At 42.9% G+C, this 15,300-nt stretch overlaps 1 protein-coding gene across 3 annotated transcripts; it reads left to right on the forward strand.

Moving 5' to 3' along the window:
• The first annotated feature begins 1,548 nt into the window (after window positions 1–1,548).
• On the forward strand, window positions 1,549–14,295 carry hapln2 (hyaluronan and proteoglycan link protein 2). Of its 3 annotated transcripts, XM_039807294.1 has the most exons (7): window positions 1,549–1,714; window positions 2,111–2,215; window positions 7,627–7,983; window positions 10,926–11,042; window positions 11,137–11,319; window positions 13,077–13,350; window positions 14,112–14,295. In XM_039807294.1, exons 1-7 carry the CDS (start codon window positions 1,681–1,683, stop codon window positions 14,191–14,193), a joined length of 1,152 nt encoding a protein of 383 aa, XP_039663228.1. In that variant the 5' UTR covers window positions 1,549–1,680; the 3' UTR covers window positions 14,194–14,295. The 3 variants fall into 3 exon arrangements, with proteins under 3 accessions (XP_039663228.1, XP_039663226.1, XP_039663227.1); XM_039807292.1 differs by lacking the exon at window positions 14,112–14,295 and having other exon boundaries at window positions 13,077–13,631; XM_039807293.1 differs by lacking the exon at window positions 14,112–14,295 and having other exon boundaries at window positions 11,120–11,319; window positions 13,077–13,353.
• The last annotated feature ends 1,005 nt before the right edge of the window (window positions 14,296–15,300 follow it).

Below are 15,300 nucleotides of genomic sequence, written 5' to 3' on the forward strand. Positions count from 1 at the left end.
TCTGAAGTCTCTTTTATATAGACCTTAGTGGTCCCCTAATACTGTATCTGAAGTCTCTTTTATATAGACCTTAGTGGTCCCCTACTGTATCTGAAGTCTCTTTTATATAGACCTTAGTGGTCCCCTAATACTGTATCTGAAGTCTCTTTTATATAGACCTTAGTGGTCCCCTAATACTGTATCTGAAGTCTCTCTTTTATATAGACCTTAGTGGTCCCCTAATACTGTATCTGAAGTCTCTTTTATATAGACCTTAGTGGTCCCCTAATACTGTATCTGAAGTCTCTTTTATATAGACCTTAGTGGTCCCCTAATACTGTATCTGAAGTCTCTTTTATATAGACCTTAGTGGTCCCCTAATACTGTATCTGAAGTCTCTTTTATATAGACCTTAGTGGTCCCCTAATACTGTATCTGAAGTCTCTTTTATATAGACCTTAGTGGTCCCCTAATACTGTATCTGAAGTCTCTTTTATATAGACCTTAGTGGTCCCCTAATACTGTATCTGAAGTCTCTTTTATATAGACCTTAGTGGTCCCCTAATATCTTTCCTTATCCTTATCCTTATTTGCATAAAGTTGGCTGAATTCAACTTTATGCAAATGAGGAGCGGGCGACTCGACGCCCCGCTTCTCTGAAGTCCCCGTGACGCTACCAGAATGCATTGCACAGCTGCTTCCATAGAAATGAATGGGAAGCGGGGAAATGACGCTGACAATGGACACACACCTTAAGTTACTAATGTGACCATGGCAACTACCAGCAACGGGCGGAGTATGCATGCTGCCTCCTGTTTAAGCCCAGTATACGAGAATTGTAATGAGATGTGCGGTTCAGGCGTGTTAGTTTAAACGGACATTAGTTCTTCTACTGGAGCTAAAAACACGGAGTTCGCTTTTGGCTAAAAAACTCCGCTTAAATACCAAAAAGTAGCAATGTAAACATAGCCTGAGTTAATTCAGGAAGCAGCAAGGAGCTGGGAGAACAAAGTGACACGAAGCAAAGTTCAGTTCACAATGTTCTAAAGGTTTAACGTGACACACAAGGATTTATATTTCCAAACAATCGCTCCATTTACCCCGATGACGTGAGATTAGATGGAAAGATGATGAAGATGCTCCAGAGGAAAGGAGGATCGGTTCGCGGTAGGTCCAGGCAGATAAATCTTGAGGAGGGAAAACAATTAACAATTTATGATACAAATTTATGATACTAATGAAAACAGATGGGAGAGGCTCTGTTCAAAAGGATCGGTTCACGGTAGGTTCACACATCTTTAGGAGGGAAAACACAGTGTAACAATTTATGATACAAATGTATGATACCAATCGAAAGAGACGGGAGAGGCTCTGTTCAACAACAAAAATGGAATGTAGCATGTTTACAAGTGATCAGAGACGAAGACAGCATCCGCATCAGACTTTCAAATGATCGTCAACAGCTGGAGAAGAGAGGACAAGAGTCCTGTTTACACACTGTTGACAAACGACTGGACCATATGACCCAAGTGAGGGGAGAGGCGGGGGGATGAGAAAGAGATGAACTGGGTATGGCAGCTGAACATTCAGGGCTCCGACAGAGGAGCCAACAGGGATGAACAGTTGCTTCCACTTTCCAAAGTTAGGAATAACCCAGGAATTCTTTGAAGGCATCGTCGTCATGTTGCACAACGGAGGAGGATGAGGGAACATCTGCGTCTTTTCAACTTCACAGGTTGAAACTATATTTTTCTTCCTTTAACACCTGCTGATTTCAGACCTAGAGTAAACGCAGTTTACAGCAGGCTGACATGCAATCTGCAGTAAAGTGCAACTTACAATTTACACAAATGTGTACAATTTGGGATTGTTTGTCACATTATCCTTCTGTTCTAGTATGTGAGAAATAAGGCAAAGTGTGATTGGTTAGAGCTGCAAAGATGAATCGAAAAATCTATTTTATGTTTGAGCAACACTGATCAATATTTTTGACCATTTTCTGAAATTTTTGAGACCAAATAACGATTATTATTATTATATGACCATAAAAATAATTGTTAGTTGCAGCCCTATTTTGTGCACCAATATAAATCTTAGTAAGAACTCGGCTCTGTTTTCTTATGAACTGCAGGAGCTGGAGGAGTGACTCCCTTCATAATGAACTGTGCTGTGATTCTTCTATTAACATCGAGCTGCTTCACCTGGTCCTCAGCTATATATACCCCCAACAGGGCAGGTACAGTAATGAATGTGATCACTTGGGTTTTCCTTCTTGTCTGCAGGTCCCAAATCTTCTCGTATTTGACAATTCTTGTTTTTTTCTGACACTGACACTCTACACAACTGCACGCTTCACGCATCGATGGGCCAGGTGTGTGGACATAGGCGTTGATTTCAGTGGGGATGGTGGGTACGCGTACCTATCAGATTTCGTAGTGAGTCATTTTGTACCCACCGCTTTTTTGAAAACCTTGAGCTCAATTTAGTTTAAAACATTTAAAAAATGATTATTCTTGAGCGACAGATGCCAACAAATCCACAAAAATCTCTAATCCCCACAGGGCAGGCACGGACACAGCCGTTCTGCTGCTGCGCTGGCTACACGCTTCTCTGTTCACAGCACTGCAACAACTTTTTTTTTTTTTTAAACCTAAGGCTTTCTTCTTCATAAAATGTGTCGGACATCATCACATTTTTGTATACATTTTTATTCATTTACATTAGTAAGTAAGACAGCGTCTTTTAAAACATGACCTGTGCGAAAGGGAGAAAAAAATTAACGCGTCATTGTACCCGGGCACTTCTGAAAATGCACTTCCGAATGCGTCTCTGTCCCCAGCACATTTCAAACCAAACTGACGCCCATGTGTGTGGAGGCATGAAGAGGTAAGAGTGGAGATGGACTCGTATGTACTGTATAGTCAGAGACTAATCAGGGAAATGGTGAGCAGGTGGGTGAGTGGGTGGACATGGTCAGGTGACGGGGAAGGGGTTACTGCAGGGCAGGAGGGAGTAGGATTGGGCATTACGAGAACCGATTCCTACTTGCAATCATTTAAAAAATAACGATTCCAGTTGAATCGTTTCTTTATTGGAATCGTTTGGAGGATTTGGTTTCAAATCTGATCATGGGTTCCCAATTTAATATGCGCAAGTTTTGGTTTCCGTAGCGGCCAGGCTCTTGTTGTGTTGCAGCCTTGGAGCACAGTAAGCGTAGCTCTAGTGTGGCTTTATTTAATGTTGAAAAAGCCCCGTCAAACTGCAACCCACCATTAAATCAAAATACAACTTTCCTCTTATTTGTGGAATAAGCATGTGACCTGTTTCAACTCAACCCCTCAAAGAATCGGAATCGAGAATCGATAAGAACCGGAATCGCACTTGGAATCAGAATTGTTAAAATCCAAATGATGCCCAACCGTAGCAGGGAGGGGTGGATCTGCAGGGAGAGTTACAGGCGGTACGTCTCTTGTCCGAGCTGCATCTCATGCCCCTTATCTGATAGCTCCTCGACTCCTCGGTCCTCTGCTTAACCGGAAGTTGTTCAGTCCCTCCTCGGTGAAGGCCGTCTCAGAGCTCTTATTTCTGCCCCGAGGACCGAGGAGTGAGCATCGAGGACTGAGCATCGAGGAGCTATAGGCGAGGAGCCACGAGAGCAGCCCTCCCGGGAGCCGTGCAGCTGAAGGAGTTGCTAACAGCTGACAAATTCATGTGACGCTTCAGAGGAAAGGACGTCTCATCCCTCTAAAAACACATTTGCTTGTTTCTTCTCTCCTCCCATGATTTCCTCGCCGTCTCTGCCGTCCCTCCTCGGGACTAGGGACTAAGACGCAAGGAAGGGAGGCAAGTGGAGGACCTAATTTAAGCGACATGAGAAGCACCTCTTGAATTGCATCCACGTTTCCTTCACTTGCTTCCAGCGGTGGAAGAAGTTTTCAGATCCTTTACTTAAGTGAAAGTACTAATACCACACTGTAAAAAATACTCTGTTACAAGTAAAAGTCCTGCATTGAAAATGTTACTTAAGTAAAAGTATGTAAGTACTCAATGCAGAACAATTCTCACATTCAAGAAACTGGAAAGGATCCAAACAGTTGTGTGTTTAATGGTCTAATCATTTCAGCTGGACTTGTAGGCCGTTACATTGTTGGCTAGTTTCATTTATGATAAAACATCACATTTTATAAACTACATGTGTTTTGTGTGCAAAAATCCTAATGTGCAAAGTGACTAAAGCTGTCAGATGAATGTAGTGGAGTAAAAAGTACAATATTTCTCTCTGAAATGTAGCAGAGTAGAAGTAGAAAGTGGCATGACAAGAAAAGTAAAGTACAAGTACTTCAAATTTGTACTTAAGTACAGTACTTGAGTAAATGTACTCCACCACTGCTTGCTTCCCTTCTTCGTGTCTTAGTCCGTCCCACCGATAGCACTTACCCGCAGGCTGTGAGGGCCCTCAATTCCAACCCGGTCTCACGCCAGGTTGTGAAATAGTCATGTTATTTTGATTTATTAATTTATGTACAGGTCACGATTTTGACGTATATTATACAACGGGACAGGCCGCCACTCGCGGTATGCCATCCCCGGGCGCAGGGGCACACAACAACGGGGAAATGAAATGACCCCACAGCGGGACGGTTGTGGTTAGGAAGAGAATAACGAGGAAAGGAACTGCAACACTCGCCTTATCAATACTACTCGCTACCGTCATCGTTCTGTGATAACGAAATATGCTTCCCATTGAAATACATTGCTTTAAAATTCCTGTCCTGTCCACGACTCAATAGATTCAATAACGTGACCATATCACAAACTGCCATGAGACCGGGTTGCTCAATTCACACAGACAATCCTTATCTGCTCTGCTAACACAGCTACGTCCTCCTCCTCAGGGTCACTAAATGCACTAGCACTTTGTCTGATCTATTGTTTATTTATTGTATTTACATATTGGTAGGAACCCATGTGTCTCTTTTTTTAAATCATTTTTTTTTTTTGTATATGTCCTCTGATGTGTTGTCATTCTTGTCCTATACTGTCTTGTATTGTCCTGTGTGATCCAAAACACCAAAATGAATTCCAGGCGATTTGCGTCGCTTTGGCAAAAATAAAGACTTGAACTTGAGGAAGCACCACGTGAATTTGTCAGCTGTATGGGCGGAGTTAGCAACGGCTTTCGGCTGCACGTCTTCCGGGAAGGCTGCTCTCGTGTCTCCTCGCTCATAGCTCCTCAGAGATCCTTCCTCACTTCTCACTCATCGGGGCAAGGATAAGAGCTTTGAGACAGCATTCACGAAGGACGGCCAGAACAACTTTCGGTACAACCGAGGAGCGAGGAGATCAAATAAGAGACTTGGGATTCAGCCTATGACGTAATGTTCAGACTGCTGGCCAAAGTGGCCTAAATCCGATTTTGTCTTACTCAGATCTGATCTTTTCATTTCTGATTTGGGCCACTTTAATATACAGGTCTGATATTTTGCAGTGCAACCTCAGTCTGAACAGTCATATCCAAAGATTCTCTATAACTAAAGATAGCGCATTTCAAGCTGCGCCAATGGTATCTAAGGGTACCCGCTTCCTGTCTCCTAAATGGGCGTAGCCTCGTCTGAAAGTTGTAGTGAACGTCGCGTGGATGGATGAAAACCTATATTTGCATTGCACTTATTAATATTTTCTTTTGCTAACATTAGATATTTACACAGCTAAAAGCCATATTCACCATTACGAAAAATCTGTTTTGTTAGGGCGTTCACGAACGTTAGCCAACGTTAGCTTCTCTGTGTTGCCAGATCTCGTGAGAGTTTGTTCCTGAGACAGAAACAGGTCTCAAACTAAGTTAATTCTCCTTATGTGTCCGTCTGAAAAATGTTTGTGGCAGAATGATCTGGAGATATGTGGCTTCTAAAAAAAATGGCTCTAATATTTACTTTGGTGACTATGGGGCGAAAGAATCGCTCATAATCTGTTTCACGTTCACTTCTCCCTGGAATCAAAACACTCAGGACCTCAGGACCTGTCTCCTAAAGCAGCCTGTTCTCGTGACCCATACGTTTCGAAAAGCTACGAAAAGATAACCACTGTAATTCGTAGGATTTCCAAGTTTGTTTGTTTTTTTGCTGTGCGCACCACATTGACTGCTGCTGTGTAGGAACGCGGCTGGCCGCATAGGTAGTTGGTCGGGGTGATGGGTGGAGTACGCTTTCCGCAGAAAACAAAAGACTTTCACCCAGGAAATGCGTGTTCCTTGGGATTGTTTTAATACAAACCACGATCTTTTTCCTAAACTTAACTAGTCGTTTTGGTGCCTTAACTTAACTTTCGTCACCGCATAACGCTCACTTTTTCTTGCCTAAACTTAACCGTAATCTTGGCCGAAATGACCGGCAGCTTGCGGTGCTCTGTACCCAGCTCACAGTCACCTATTCTCGGGTAACTGAACCACCAACTACCGCTGAGCTGACGGGGCACCGTAGCCGGTGTCACAGAGCTCTGTAAACACTAAACGCTAAACACAACTACTAACTGCCACTGATACAACCGAGCTGTGATGGAGGTCTGTAGCCGGCGTCACAAAGCTCTGTAGCGGCTTAAACAGATAACAAGTGCCGCTCTGTAACACGGAGCTCTGAAGCTGATGTCATGTGATCAGCTGGCGGTCTCCTTTTAGTATGATATCTGACGTTTAAGTGTGCATAACTTTTCGTACGATATCATACGAACCTGTTCATAAGAACCCATTGCCTAAAAAGGCGTGGCAGTGGGGAAACACAAGTGACACAGAGACAGGAAGTGACTCTGAGTTGGGGCGTCCCATTTCTAAACCGTCTGTCATATCCAATCCGAATCCAACTTTAACGTCACTCTAGATCGACATTCAGGATGTGACCAGTTTACACTGGAAACTGATATTGTTTAAAAAAATCAAGTGAACAGCCAAAAAATGAAATCCTATCGAGCAATAAATACCAATTAAAGGCAGGGTTGGTATACACTTTTTTACATATTGTGTGAAATGGTGTTTACACCCTGACAGCAATAAATAACTTATGGGCTCTGAAAAAGGAGCAAAAAAGTTCTGTCATCACCTCGCGGTCCACTTGGAAAGTACCAATTAAATGCCTCCTTGCCCGGCTGCGCGTGCTCTACCCCTCCCGTTTACGAGCCTGAGCTCAAAGCGTGTTGCTGCCGCTGGAGTTACTGCAAATCTACTGGAGAATGGAGGAAAAAACTCAGCCAAAATTGCCATTGCTGCCGGCCACACTGCTAAAAAGGCAAAGAAAAGAAAGACTGAAGCTGCGTACATGGCGGTGCTCGTGCACGTCTGTATGTGGGTCTGAGCACAGAGGGCAGGGGGAGGCGTTAGACGGAGCCTTGAGGAGATGCTACTTTCAAATCTTGCCAGTTTTTCAACATGACCAACCCTGCCTTTAAGCATTAAGGCTTGCAGTGTGAATGTAGCCTAAGTGTATAAAAATTCTCAAAGTGACATGTTTTTGACATACTCGATCAGATTTATCCTAATAATAATGACATTGCATTGCATCAGCATGTTCAGAAAAGTCCCAATAATTAACTGCATGACGTAAGTTAACAATGTTATCGGGTGGCATTGACACCTTATGGATCCTGTTTCACCCGCAGCACCCAAGAAGCTGAAGTACCTCCTGGAGCCGCCTGTTTACGCCGAGGTGGTTGCCCGAAGGGGAGAAAACGCCACCTTGCCGTGTATCCTGAGAACCAAACCCAGCCATTACAAAGTGAAATGGACCAAGCTGGAGTCAGAACACATAGGTCGGGAGAACATTATCATGATATCAAACGCACATGCCTTCAAGCCATACGGCCATCTTGGGCCGCGGGCTTCTCTTCGGAAGGCTCACACCATGGACGCCTCCCTGCAGCTCAGCCGCCTTGAGCTGGAAGATGGCGGCACGTACCGCTGCGAGCTCGTCAACGGCATCGAGGATGAGAGTGTTGCCATTACTTTGAGGATTGAAGGTAATTGAAGCAATAAGGAGCCCGATGTCTACTCCAAATGTTAAACTGAAGGAATGCACAAGTGGAGATGGACTGGTATAGATACTGAGAGACTAATCAGGGAAATGGGGAGCAGGTGAGTGAGTGGGCGGAGATGGTCAGGTGAAGGGAAAGCGGTCACTGCAGGGAAATCCTAAATGGGATCTGCAAGAATGGTCGACGTAGTTAGGTTTGGGCATGAGGAGTGGGGATTGGTTAGGGTTAGGGTAAGATTACCAGGGTAAGCCAATCAGAGGCAGAATAAGGCGGGCCGCGAGTCATGTCTATGGGATCCGATTTAGCATCTAACGTTACTGCAGGGCAGGAGGGAGTGGCTGGATCTGTAGTCTATATCCACGATGGTCCACTTCTGGGATTGCTCTGGTGCCGCTGGAAATTCCGCCAGATGTCCTTCTATACGGCCGGATCTCCGTAACCTTCCGCTTTCTTTATGTTGGCGTTCTAAACTCCGGTGGCTTTATGAGGACTATAGTTAACGGCTCCTCAGATCTCTGCAGGGTAAATCCAGACAGCTAGCTAGACTATCTGTTCAATCTGAGTTTTCTCTTGCACGACTAAAACAACGTTTGAACGTACACACGTTCCACCAAAACAAGTTCCTTCCCGAGGCTATTTTGCAGAGGCACCGTGGCTCTGTCCGGCGCATAGCGCCGCCCAAGATGATTGCGATTGGTTTAAAGAAATGCCAATAAACCAGAGCACATTTTTCTCCCATCCCGGAATGCTGTGTGGACTAGCCAGACCCTCCTCTGCAGCACTGTGGAGGAAGGTCTGGCAATGCGAGACTACTGGATCTGTAATGACAGGGAGAGATAGTATAAAATGAGATTTATTTTGCTCATATGTGACTCAGATCTGATCTTTGCAATTCTGATTTGTAATTTTCTAAATCCGATACAGGTATATTGATATATTGATAGTGATCTTTTGCAGTGCGACCTCAGTCTGAGGGGAGTCACTCAGATGCAAACACTCCTGACACCCGGTGTTGCTGGTATAAATAAAGTCAAACGTGTGTTTGATATTCCCACACCTACATAGGGGCATGGATGTTATCAGGGCTGAGGGTACACAGGATTTAACAAGTCGTTCTCACTCGCAACCTGTGGAGGAATGTAACTAAGGACATTTACTCAAGTACTGTACTTGAGTACAAATTTGAGGTACTTGTACTTGAGTCTTTTCTTTTCAGGCCGCTTTTTTACTTCTACTCCGCTACATTTCAGAGAGAAATATTGTACTTTTTACTCCACTGCATTAATCTGACATCTTAATTGACCAGTTACTTTACAAATTAAGATTTTGCACACAAAACACATGTAGTTTATAAAATACAATGTTTCATTATAAATTAAATTACCCATATAACGGCCTTCAAGTCCAGCTGAAATGATTGGTTGATTAAACACAGTTAATTGACAGAACTGTTGTCATTGTGTGAGGAGTTTTCTGCATTGAGTACTTTTCCTTTTAATACTTTAAATTCCTCTTTCCTGATCATACTTACAGACTTTTACTTAAGTAACATTTTCCATGCAGGACTTTTACTTGTAACAGAGTATTTTTACTATGTGGTATTAGCACTTTTACTTAACCCTTGTGTTGTCTTCCGGTCGACCATGCACTTGTTGTCCTTCTGGGTCAAAATTAACACGTTTTCTTTTTTTATATATATATAGTATTGACACATTTTCTGACATTTGTCACTTTTTTTGTCACTTTTTTTCAATGTTTTTTTGTCATTTTTTTCTGCAATTTTCGATGCTATTTAGTTAGTTAGTTAGTTAGTTCGTCATTTATAGGAGATTATACCTAATTTTGAAATGGTGATTGATGTTGACTAATATTAGAGGAACGTATGTTGGTGGAGAATCACAGACGTGTGTATGTCAAAGTTTAGTCAGGTTTTGAAACCATTAAAATTTTTTACAAATGCAATACCCACAATTCAATGAAAGTAGTAATCGAGTACTTGCAATTGTACTTAATTTCTTGAATAATTTGGTTAAAAAGAAACCCATATTTCTGATATAGAAGTTTTGAGAACAACAGGACAACATGAGGGTTAAGTAAAGGATCTGAATACTTCTTCCACCACTGCTCACAACTCGTCAACATACTGGCTCTCAGCGTCAAAGCACAAAGGTATCCTTTAGAGTCGGTACGGGACGCGCCGGGCACAGCAGCAGCTCGACCACAGCGCTGTAGGAGGACGCAGCATGAAGCGACAACGGTAGAGAGTAGTATTAAAGACTAAAACTCTGCATACGGAGACAGGTTAGGGTGGTGCATGGGTCGAACAACACAGGACTTTCACCCAGGAGACCGGAGTTTGTGTCACGTGTGTCAAGTAGTGTACGTCCTTTAACCCTTAATCCACAATCTTTTCCTAACCCCAACTAAGTGCTTTTACCTGTGCTAGGGCTGTGCAATTAATCACATTTTGATAATTTTTGGCTCCTAACAATGTAATCAAGAAAAAATATTATTTTGCTCATGACATTCTGCAAGTAAACTCTCATTTTGTCTTGCGTTCTTAATGAAATGCGCACTTTCCCCCCTCCCGAAGGCTAATCTCACTCAGCCAACATTTGAATATATTTTTTATATTATTTATTTTAAGGGGAATACTAAATTAAGGAAATTAAGGAAAAATTTCGCAGTTCAAGGTGTGTTCACTGTTGATTTGTTTAACTGTTTCACTGTATTTCAAGTTAAAAAATGCAACATCTTTCCAAGAGTCAATGAGTAAGTGTTAAATAATTGTAATTTCAATATTGACCAAACAATTGTGATTTTTTCCATAAATGACGCCAAGGGGTCAAGCGTCAGTCTGTGATGAGTTGGGAGTAAGAACGTGTTATGTAAAAACATAAAAGCTGACAAATGGCTTCTACTTCCAGGAGTGGTGTTTCCGTATCAGAGTAAAAATGGCCGCTACAAATTCACTTTCCATGAGGCTAAGGAGGTTTGTGCTGAGCAAGACGGCACATTAGCCTCATACATCCAGCTGTTCAGAGGTACAAATACCAAGCAAAGTGTCCATTTCCAATCAATCGATATGTTGTCTGCAGGTATATCAGCTCTCCTAAATCAGCATGTCTCCTCCCGCAGCGTGGACGGAGGGTCTGGACTGGTGCAATGCCGGTTGGCTCCGTGATGGGACCGTTCATTACCCCATTATTCATCCGCGGCCGGCCTGTGGAGGTGACCTGCTCCCCGGCATCCGCAGTTATGGGCCGAAGGATAAAATCAACGATCGGTTTGACGCTTTCTGCTTCACCTCGCAGACATCTGGTAATTTTTCAGTGGCTTGGATCAAAGTTTGGTCTAGTTCAGGGGTCTTCAACGTTTTTTAAGCCAAGGACCCCTCAACTGAAAGAGAGATGGAGCAGGGACCCCCTACTACATATATTGTATTAAATGAATTTGCATAATAAACTAGGTCTACGATAAGGTGTAGGGTGGCCTAAAACCTTTATACATACCTTTTTTGCATAGAATATTAAGCTATTAAAATAGTCTAATAATTATTGGCATGGTTTTATAAATCATGTTTAATGGTAAACATACTGTACATGTGGCACAGTGAATCCTTAGGATTATCTGTATCTGTGGATGGCCTTGTGGGATTTATATTTGCTAATAATGTGTTGGATTCATGTTAAGACTTTTACATTAACAATAATTTGGAGGCCCCCCTGCATTGACTCTGAGGACCCCCTATGGGTCCCGGACCCCCTGTTAAAGATCCCTACCCCCATCGAGTTCCATGACAAGCTGGAGGCAAATTGGAGATTTTTAGTTTTTCCAAGACAGAGTTGCTCAGGAAAAATCAAACTAAGAATTAAAATATGAATAACAAAGGTACATTTTGAGGAAGAATTTAGTGTTTTAGTTAGTTTTATAAATACTTTAAAAATACTTAGCCGTCTCTTGAAACTTCCACTGCAGTCAAAAGAAATTGGACTTGTCCCATTTGAACAAAACTTTGTTAGCATTTAAGATCGTACTCACACTTGGCCCAGTAGACAAAGGAACACATCGACTTATTGGGACTTTGTCTTATTCACCGTAACCCCCAGAGTTAGATAAGTCCATACATATTCATCGCTGTGCGTGTCATAACTCTGTCTGACACACCCATCGCTAGCCTAGCTTAGCCCAGATCCTGGAGGTAACCGGCTCCATCTAGCCTAGCTTAGCCCAGATCCTGGAGGTAACGGGCTCCATCTAGCCTACTGCTACTTGAGCAGTAGCAGAAGTAGCACCTGAGAAGCCCCGTGGTGAGGAGCAGAGAGTTCGCCTGGAGTTCGCTCAGAGTTGAAGTAATATCACTCCGCCTTTCTGAGAATATAGTTCCCAGTATGTATACGGTTAGAAGATGGCTGTGTCTCATGTGACCTTGTTATTTGTACACCCTGTGACTATACAAATCACAGCATGTAAACAAGAACATGTTGGCGTTATTTTGTCACTTATTGGGAGCAGTAGGCTAGATGGAGCCGGTTACTTCCAGGATCTGTGCTAAGCTAGGCTAGTGGTGGGGGCGTCAGACAGAGTTACAACACGCACGGAGATGAGAAGGTTATGTATGGACTTGTCTAACTCTGGGGGATACAGTGAATAAGACAAAGTCCCAATAAGTCAGTGTGTTCCTTTAAACCTTTCCCGAGCATGTTTGACCCCAAAGTCCAGTTCGTTTGACTAGTGCGATCACTCCGTACCATGCCCTGGCACGCTAAAACGAGGTTTGGTTGGTCTCAGGCACGGTATGCATCAGTGTGATCACAAAACGTGCTCGCATCTGGTTCTTACCTTACAGATGAACGGGAATTGTGGTCAGCGAGTCCCGCAATGTAATGACGTAAGCGTGTTCTGGCCCTTAATGTTTTACTGCGGTGTGAGCGCAGACCAGCGGGGGAGGGGGGGACAATCGTGCCTGGCCACACTTTAAAGCAACTTGGCCAAGTGTGAGTACGCCCTACATGATAAGAAGCCGAAAACTGAAGTTCTCTGGATGTGTTTTCCATAAATCTTTTCCCCTCTCACAGGCTCTGTCTCCTACATATCAGGCTCTTTCTCCTTCGAGCAGGCAGAACACGCATGCCAACGTCGGGGAGCTGAGTTGGCGTCGGTCGGCCAACTTTACTCTGCCTGGCGATTCCAAAACTACGACCAGTGTGACGGCGGATGGCTGAAGGACGGCAGCGTACGGTTTCCCATCAGCAAGCCCAGGGAGCACTGTGGGGGCATCCCGGAACCAGGGGTGCGCTCATTTGGATTCCTCAACAAGACGATGCATCTGTACGGCGCCTTTTGCTATAGGTAGCCCCAAAATAAAGAACAAATACACTTCTCACATCCGTTTCTCAACACAGCTGTGAGTCTAAGCAAGAAAACCAGAGGCCCAGAAATTACTGCACAACATATACAGCTTGATCTGCCAACCGATGAGCAAGAAAATTCACATCTGAAGCTACAGACCATTACGGACTGTAGAATTATAAGTTTATATTTAAAAATGAAATAGTTAATTCTTAAACAAAAGGCCCTACTTACATCTAACTTAGGGTTTTTGGAGACCCAAATATAGGTTGGACAGCCATGGATGTAAAGACTTTTTTTCCAGGATGCTTGTAGTTTGTCTACGAGCTTCAGGCTAAGAGAGAGAGAGTGTGAGTGTGTGTGTGTGTGTGTGTTTATTTTGGAAACAACAAACCACTTTGACCAATGGAAAAATTCGCCAACCCTGTCTCTTAAAAAAATTGACGTTCCCATACAAGTAAACTGCATTCTCAATTATGTTTCGAGAGAAACGCTAAAATGTTTGTTACATAACTTTAGTTCTGTGAATGTGGATTTTGAATAGAAACAGATTAGTGATGTGTCAAAGAAATACGTTCCCCTCGAAATATTTGAGAATAAGAATTGGTATAATGGAAACGTAATTTTAAAGAGACAGGGAAATGAAAGAAAATTATATATATATATACACACAATCATCAATCTTGCACTAAACCTGTAATAACGTGTTAAATTCCTTCACAAAGATAAGCATGTAAAACATGTTTGGTTAATTCTGGGTCAATCACTGCACCGCCGGCGTGTCCATTTAACACGAGACCAAACTGCTTCCTGCGAGCTTATACAAAGAAGCTAAAAATCTGAACTGTAAATAACACTGTTGGTTACGTTGGGGATACACTGGTTTATCTGTAAATTAATTACATGTATTTTAATTTATTCAATAAAGATATGTCCATAAATCAGTGTATTGATTTATCCATTTTTTGTGCAATATTTTAAGTTTGTTTGGGAGGGGGTGGGGGGGGGGGTAAATGGTTCACATCTAGTTGTAAAGGGAGTTGAAGGGAGTTAGTTATCTTTGTTGAGCAGAAATATTTAAAGTGGCAGCAATCACAAACCTCAGACACAAACACTTAATTTAGCCGCTGAAAAGGTTAACCTCGCTATCACCATATTTGTCATTCCAAGTGACGTCACTTATTGGTTTGGGAAGCCTCGAGTTTGACATTTTGGCAATTGTTATCTTGTTTTTTTTTTGCCGCCAGAAGGGACCATATTTGGATGGAGCCATCAGCTTACTTTAGCGCTAGCTTAGCTTGGTTATAAAGGTGAATCCATTAATTACGTCAATTGGGATGCTAATTTTGGCCAGCAAAAAGGCCCCAATCAGACAGAGCCATAGGCGCGGGAAGTGGGCTGCAGCACCGCCTGGTGGCGAAGCTTTAAAACTGCGATGACAATAAAATGATCGCTTATAAATATCTCTAGTTGTTGTTTCTGTTCCACTACATTTTGTGTGTCACGTTTGGGGTGTGGGATGAAGAGAGGGATCATTTTAGTAATTTTAAAATGATTTAATTTATCTTCAATGTGTATCAGCTCTACATCCACAAACAAGAGGGCTCTTCACCGAGGTGGTTAAAGCTGATCTACTTGTGCCTCTGTTTACCATTGTCTACTGCTGGCTCCGAAAGGTCTTTCTCAGCTCTTCACAGCCTGAAAACCTGGCTCAATGGCACTATCACTCAGAGTAGACTTTCACACATGGCACTGCTTCACGTCCACAAAGACTTTTTGGATGATTTGGATATTCAGGGTCTCATGGCAGAGTTTATCAGCCGAACTCCAGAGCGCAAATCTATTTTGTTTGGTGTACCGAAATCATCGTAAGGTAGAGACACGGTGTCTTACATCTCTGCGTCTTTTTCCTGCCGTCGTGCAGGCCCAGATGGTAGCCTATATTTAGCC

Source organism: Perca fluviatilis, chromosome 7 (assembly GCF_010015445.1).
Source record: "Perca fluviatilis chromosome 7, GENO_Pfluv_1.0, whole genome shotgun sequence".
In the NCBI taxonomy this organism is placed as follows: domain Eukaryota; kingdom Metazoa; phylum Chordata; class Actinopteri; order Perciformes; family Percidae; genus Perca; species Perca fluviatilis.